The sequence below is a fragment of the Spea bombifrons genome, chromosome 5, assembly GCF_027358695.1.
Source record: "Spea bombifrons isolate aSpeBom1 chromosome 5, aSpeBom1.2.pri, whole genome shotgun sequence".
Taxonomy (NCBI): domain Eukaryota; kingdom Metazoa; phylum Chordata; class Amphibia; order Anura; family Pelobatidae; genus Spea; species Spea bombifrons.
In genome coordinates, this window is record NC_071091.1 from 40,233,206 (window position 1) to 40,241,348 (window position 8,143).

The following is an 8,143-nucleotide window of genomic DNA, read 5'->3' on the forward strand; positions in this document are numbered from 1 at the left end:
CGCTTGGTTAGAGAAATACTCTTTTTTACTGTTTTACATTTGTACTATTGCATTTTTAGTTGGGGGAGTTTTTATATGCACTTTTAAGAGGTTCTCACCATAGCAGCTAATTAACTATTATTGGTTATCTCATATCTGTTATTTTAAGTGCAGCCTTTTTTACCTCTTTTTCATCTGTACATACATACAAATATTTGCAACACTTTGTAACATTGTACCATTTTTTCCACTAGATGGCTATATTTCTCCATTCTAAACCAACAACAAGAATTTCTAGTTTGTTACTTTGAGAATAACTTAATTTAATTTAAATAAATTAATTTTGGGAAGATAGGGTACAATACATGAGTCATACGCATAGACAGTAACACCTCTGAAGACTAAGTAAAAAATGATCACATCCATGGTCAGTGTATGGCGGACACAGACTCAGACAGCCTCTCAAACACACATAGACTCAGGCAGTCTCTCTCACACACACAGACTCAGGCAGTCACACACACACAGACTCAGGCAGTCTCTCTCACGCACAGAGACTCAGGCAGTCTCTCTCACATGCACACAGACTCTCACACACACATACAGACTCAGGCAGTCTCTCACACACACACACAGACTCAGGCAGTCTCTCACACACACATACAGACTCAGGCAGTCACACACACACACACACACACACAGACTCAGGCAGTCTCTGTCTCTCTCTCTCACACACACACACAGAGACTTAGGCAGTCTCTCACACACATACACAGAGACTCAGGCAGTCACACACACACAGACTCAGGCAGTCTCACGCACACACACAGACTCAGGCAGTCTCTGTCTCTCTCACACACACACAAACACATAGACTCAGGCAGCCTCTCACACACATACACAGAGACTTAGGCAGTCTCTCACACACATACACAGATACTCAGGAAGTCACACACACACAGACTCAGGCAGTCACACACACACACACACAGACTCAGGCAGTCACACACAGACTCAGGCAGTCTCTCTCACACACACATAGACTCAGGCAGTCTCTCACACACATACAGACTCAGCCAGTCTCACACACGCAGTCTCTCTCACACACACACATAGACTCGGCAGTCTCTCTCTCACACACACACAGACTCAGACAGTCACACACACACACACAGACACAGGCAGTCACACACACACAGACTCAGGCAGTCTTACACACATACACAGAGACTCAGGCAGTCACATACACAGACTCAGGCAGTTTCACACACACACACACATAGACTCAAGCAGTCTCTCACACACACAAAGACTCAGGCAATCACCCACACAGACTCAGGCAGTCTCACACACACACATAGGCTCAGGCAGTCTGTCACACACATACATAGACTCAGGCAGTCTCTCTCTCACACACACACACAGACTCAAGCAGTCTCTCACACACAGACTCAGGGAGTCCTACACACACAGACTCAGGCAGTCTCTCACACACACAGATTCAAGCAGTCTCTCACACACAGACTCAGGGAGTCCCACACACACAGACTCAGGCAGTCTCTCACACACACATAGACTCAGGCAGTCTCTCACACATACATAGACTCAGGCAGTCTCTCTCTCACACACACAGACTCAGGCAGTTTTACACACACATAGACTCAGGAAGTCTCTCTCACACACACACAGACTCAGGCAGTCTCTCTCTCACACACACAGATTCAGGCAGTCTCTCTCACACACATAAAGACTCAGGCAGTCTCACACACAGACTCGGGCAGTCTCACACACACACAGATACTCAGGGAATCTCTTTCAGACACACAGACTCAGACAGTCTCTCTCAGACACACAGACTCAAGCAGTCTTTCACACACACACACTCAGGCAGTCTTACACACACACAGAGACTCATGCAGTCTCTCTCAGACACACAGACTCAGGCAGTCTCTCACACACAGACTCAGGCAGTCGCACCACACGCACAAAGACTCAGGCAGTCTCTCACACACACAGATTCAGGCAGTCACACACACACACAGACTCAGGCAATCACCCACACAGACTCAGGCAGTCTCACACACACATAGGGTAAGGCAGTCTGCCACACACACACACATAGACTCAGGTAGTCTCTCTCTCACACACACAGATTCAGGCAGTCTCTCTTACACACATAAAGACTCAGGCAGTCTCACACACAGACTCAGGCAGTCTCACACACACACAGATACTCAGGGAATCTCTTTCAGACACACAGACTCAGACAGTCTCTCTCAGACACACAGACTCAAGCAGTCTTTCACACACATAAAGACTCAGGCAGTCTCTCACACACACAGATTCAGGCAGTCACACACACACACACACACAGACTCCGGCAATCACCCACACAGACTCAGGCAGTCTCACACACACATAGGGTAAGGCAGTCTGCCACACACACACACACACACACATAGACTCAGACAGTCTCTCTCTCACACACAGAGACTCAAGCAGTCTCTCACACACAGACTCAGGGAGTCTCACACACACACATTGACTCAGGCAGTCTCTCACACACACATAGACACAGGGAGTATCACACACACACATAGACTCAGGCAGTCTCTCTCTCACACACACAGACTCAGGCAGTCACACCACACACACACACAAAGACTCAGGCAGTCTCACACACACACAGACTCAGGCAGTCACACAGACTCAGGCAGTCACACACACAGACTCAGGCAGTTTCACACACACATAGATTCAGGCAGTCCCTCTCACACACATACAGACTCACACACACAGACTCAGGCAGTGTCTCTCACACACACAGACTCAGGCAGTCTCACACACAGACTCAGGCAGTCTCACACACACACACAGATACTCAGGCAATCTCTTTCAGACACACAGACTCAAGCAGTCTTTCACACACAGACTCATGCAGTCTCTCTCAGACACACAGACTCAGGCAGTCTTTCGCACACACACACACACACAGACTCAGGCAGTCTCACACACAGAGACTCAGGCAGTCTCTCTCATATACACTCAGACTCAAGCAGTCTCACACACACAAAGACTCATGCAGTCTCTCTCTCTTACACACACACACAGACTTAGGTAGTCACACACATACACACAGACTCAGGCAGTCTCACGCACACAGCCTCATTTGATTTTTTATCAATTGCATTTGTCACATAAAAAAATCCCAATCAATAATCTAAAATACACCAGTGCATACTTTTAATTACCATTAATGAATGCTAATTATCATTATATTAATAACAAATATTATTTATTTATAATATATACATTTTTTTACATTTAACATTAATAATAAGTGTTTATTTTATTAATAATAAAAAAAGAACATAAGCAAATTATTACCAGAGTAACACAGCTTAAGCAAAGAAAGCGATCTTAGATTGCTTTCTAAGCTTATTTAATGCCATGATGTGGCAGGCATATTAAATGTTTCCTTTATATGTCCCCTTTTTCCTCCAAGCTATACATATTAAGATTTCTTAGAGTCACAGAAACCCCTACACACAGCAGGAGCAGCAGCCACTACCAACTGACTTGATTTTTTCCCTATGCTTCATTGCGTTGTCTGCCTACCTTTAAGTCATCATAAAAAATTCACTTAACTTTATGAGGCTCCAAACCCAGTGAGTTTCTGCTACAAGAATGGATAGGCTGGCGCTGTATAATGTATTTTTAAATCAGTTAAATTACTTAAAAATTCACACTAATTGAACTATAGATATAATGCAGGGTAGACTCAGCCCTTATTGTCAAAGATATGATTCTTCATAATTCAGAGAGATGAAACCACAACTTTCCTGCATACATCCTTTTTAGGGAATAAATCCAAATATTATATTTTGTTATAATCTTATCATGGTAACTGTATTAAAAGTTGTAGCATACAGTCACTTGACTTCCCTTGTGAATTCAGTTGGGCGAGACCTGGTCTTTTGAAAACTTTTGACTCCCATTCGTTATTTATGCATTGCAAAAATGTCTATATGTATCATAGCAGTTAATGTAATTTTGTTTTAATTTCAAGGACACTAGTGAATGTGTATAGCGATTAAAAAATATATATGCTATCAGACAAGAGAAAAGTTTAAAAAAGAGCAAATCAATGTAAAACTACAGTGTGCACAGGGACTTAAAATAAATAAAAAAAATACAGTCAGAGCACTGGAGGCATTTAATATATAACACTGACAGAATGAGGAAAGAAGCTGGAGTGTAACACAGTCACACACACACACGTTGTCACTTTGCAGTGAATAACTTTTCACCTATTCGTTGTGCTTGCCTATTGGTTAAGAAATGTATGGGTCTGTTAAATCTTAAATTCCACCATTAGATAAAAAAGTACAAACATGGCCCCTGAGTGGGCTGCAAATCGATACCCACAATCCTCTCTACTAAGTTACAGAATGCTGTATATTTAGCAACCAATGCACAATTTGATGGTTCTATGTGTACAATTCATAGTTACATAGGCTGAAAAAAGACATGCGTCCATCAAGTTCAGCCTTTCCCACATCTGTTAATTGCTGTTGATCCAAAAGAAGGCAAAAAATCCAGTTTGTACCTCTTTCCAGTTTTTCAACAAACTGGGGGGGGGGGATTCCTTCTCGACCCCAGAATGGTAGTCAGATCTCTCCTTGGAGTAAGAAGCTATTTCCCCATAATTTCAAAATTAAATTCAGATTTGTCTATGATATGTGCAAGTTTGTATACATAGGTTATATAAGATTATCACATTGAATTCCTTTGGTTTATCAGAACTAAATAATACCGTATGTGTATTGCTATTTTCTGGCAAGATAAAGAAAATCTTGTTTAGTTTACAAGCGATTTAGCATTTCTAATGTGTACATTTCCCTGTGTCTTCTTAATGTTTTCAGGTACAGCACAACACTGATGGAACAACAACACTAAAATTGGCTGATTTTGGTCTAGCTGTATATGTAACTGAACCTATTTTCACTGTGTGTGGTACACCAACTTATGTGGCCCCTGAAATATTGTCAGAACGAGGTAATAGGATAGTCCATGCATAGCATTTTTGTCAGTATTGCTTGTATTGTAGAACACTGTTAGTAAACAGGTCAGCAAGAAGAGAATGTGATTCTCAAAATGAAGTGTAATATGCTTAACAAGGATAACATGGTTCCCACATTTGGGGACAAGTGCATTCGTATTAATTTCACTTTGCCTTTGTTCAAGCATTGTTCCAACGCCCTCATTTAGTGTACTCCCCAATATATTTCAGGAAATAATAGACGTACAGTACTTTGAAAACCATTTTCTTATATTATGAATTATCTACATTTAGTATAGGTACAGTACTTTGAAAACCATATTCTTATATTATATTTGAAATGTAAAATCCATACCCTATTCAACTTGTTCAAACAAAAGTGTATGTTTATGAATGATAATCGAACTGGAGGCATACCATTCTCAGTTAGTATGGGATTTTTCCCATATAGTTTGCACATTTTTTCTAGTATCTAGTGATAGCAGTTTTATTACCTCTGACTCTCCTGTGGTTTTACAGGTTATGGTTTGGAAGTAGATATGTGGGCTTCAGGTGTCATCTTGTATATTCTCCTCTGTGGATTTCCACCTTTCAGAAGTTTTGAACACAATCAAGAAGAACTCTTCAACATCATTCAGTGTGGAGAATATGAATTCCTCTCACCTTACTGGGATCATATATCAGATGGTAAGTTTTTATTTTACCATCTCATAATTACTCCTTAGAGCTAATTTCTGTGTCTCAGAAATATTTCAGAAGGAACTGAGCAGCCAGTTATGAAGTGGAGATAAAATAAGATGGTCCTTGTGGAGTCACAGAGGTTTTTGGTACCTCAAGTCCTTAAGCTATTTTTTTTTCACCATATGTGGGTCAATTAAGATTCCTGTTTTCTGTATTTGATGTATCTACACAAATAACACATCCCTTTTTCCAGAGAAAATAGGCTTGTCAATTGAAACATGCCATAGAAACATGAAAAAAAAATAATGGTGCTAATATGTAAAAAAAATATTTTATTTGCAATTTTCTTATAATTTCTTCTACACATAAGGTGCCCCTGTTGAACAATGTCTGAAGTTATGTTTGGCTACATCACCTAAATACAGACCTGCCCTATATACATATTTTTTTTACCCTTTTGTGACAAAGGCTGATTTTATTTTTTGTACCCTTCGTGACAAAGACAGTTTTAAAATTTCTGCTGTGCTGTGATTACCGTATTTGCTCGATTATAAGACAAGGTTTTTTTCAGAGCAAATGCTCTGAAAAATACCCCTCGTCTTCTAATCGGGGTCGTCTTCTAATCAGACCTCAAATAGAGGTCTGATTAGGAGACTAAGATCCAGATCCCCCGCACCGCTGCAGGGGACCTGGATCCTCCTGTCTCACCCCCCCCCATCATACACACACTTACCGGTGCTTCCTGCTGTTTTGCTGGGGCAGCGGGTTGACGTCTACGCGATCCGCGTAGCCAATGTCCGCTGCAGCCGGAAGGAGGTGTGGCTAGCAGCGGGGGTTGTCTGCGTCCGTCGCGTAGACCTTCCCCGACTGTGAGAGATCAGAGTTCTGATCTCTGACAGCCTGGGAAAGTATACGCGACGGACGCATACAAACCCCCGCTGCCAACTCCCGGCTGCAGCGGAAGGCGACGTCAACCCGCTGCCCCGGCTGGAAGCACCGGTAAGAGAGGGCTGAGAGGGGAGAGAGGGGTGAGAGAGGGGGAAGGGGGGTGAGAGAGGGGGGTGAGAGAGGGGGGGGAGAGAGAGTGTGTGTGTGTTAGTTAAATGGGGGTATAGGGTGTGTGTGTGTTAAATGGGGGCATAGGGCATTTCTGGAGTGGCGTTAAGGGGGCATTTAATAGAGCACTCTGCCTCCTGAAATGCCTTATACCTCCTATATGCCACTCTGCCCCATAATATGCCTTTTAACCCCCTAAATGCCAGAGTGCCAGAGTGGCTCTATACAATGCCTTTTAACTCCCTTAATGCCACTCTGCCTCCTGAAATGCCTTATACCTCCCTATATGCCACTCTACCCCATAATATGCATTTTAACCTTTTTAAAGTATGTTGTGGAAGATTTAGGTAACCTCTTTATTTTGCTGATAGAATGAAAGCCACTGATTCTTTTTTATCTGATGGTTTCTTTCCAAATACTATTTCTTTATAACACTAGAAAACTGGAACGTAAAAAAAGATACTGAAGAAAATATCTGCATTATATCTAAAATTCACGTCATTTCTTGTTTAACAGATGCTAAGGATTTAATCAGCAAACTGCTAGTACTGAATCCCCTAAAGCGCTACTCAGCTAAGTGTGTTCTCCATCATAACTGGGTCTGCTCATATGGATTAATGAACAATCAGAATCTGCAAAGAGATGTCACCATGAATATTGAACAGAATTTCAGAAACCGAAGGAAGAAAGAAGTGACATCTGATGATCTGAGACACTCAGGTTTTCAGACCTCTGCAGTGTCCGAAAGCAATTAAACAGCATCTTATTAAACAATGTCTTAAACTGGCAATTAACTTAAAGAGCATCTGTTAGATACTTCGTCTTTGCACTATTTTAGAACATTCAACCTGCAAGATCGTTTGGGCACATTCTTCATATCAAACATGGTAAAACTATCACACAGAACATTCAACCAGTCCCCTTGCTACCAAATAGTTGCATGCTGAAATATTATTGTGTGAGTCTTTGCTAAACCTGCCTCCGAGTCAAAGTATCTTACTTGTAGTATACATTTTTGTTTCCAGAACTTCCAGATGCTGCATACTTTAAGATTTTCAGATCCCACTGCTGCAGAAATTACAATATTCAGTGATCTCAGTTCACATATAACAAAGGCTGTGTTATGAAGCATGGTAGTATAGATCTGGACCATCTTGGTCTGTGTGTACCATGGATTTGCAGAATAAACTTTTTAAGAACATGCCACAATAAGTCCTTGACCTAGTTACTCGCCAGCTGCATGTAGCTCTTTCACAAGTAATGTATGGCTCAGGGAAAAATGTTGGCTGGCCTAATACATTTGCATATGTGTAAAAAGTGAGAAAACCAGTAAGAGGAATAGAGTAGTGAACAAATAGAGTAATT

The 8,143-nt window shown here is 41.6% G+C and overlaps 1 protein-coding gene across 1 annotated transcript in view; it reads left to right on the plus strand.

Moving 5' to 3' along the window:
• Positions 1–7,934, plus strand: part of DCLK3 (doublecortin like kinase 3) — a 39,983-nt gene extending 32,049 nt beyond the window's left edge. The window contains exons 3-5 of the mRNA XM_053467427.1: positions 4,905–5,037; positions 5,561–5,728; positions 7,295–7,934. Coding sequence (XP_053323402.1) covers positions 4,905–5,037; positions 5,561–5,728; positions 7,295–7,533 — 540 coding nt within the window. The 3' untranslated portion in view covers positions 7,534–7,934. The remainder of the gene's footprint in view (positions 1–4,904; positions 5,038–5,560; positions 5,729–7,294) is intronic.
• The last annotated feature ends 209 nt before the right edge of the window (positions 7,935–8,143 follow it).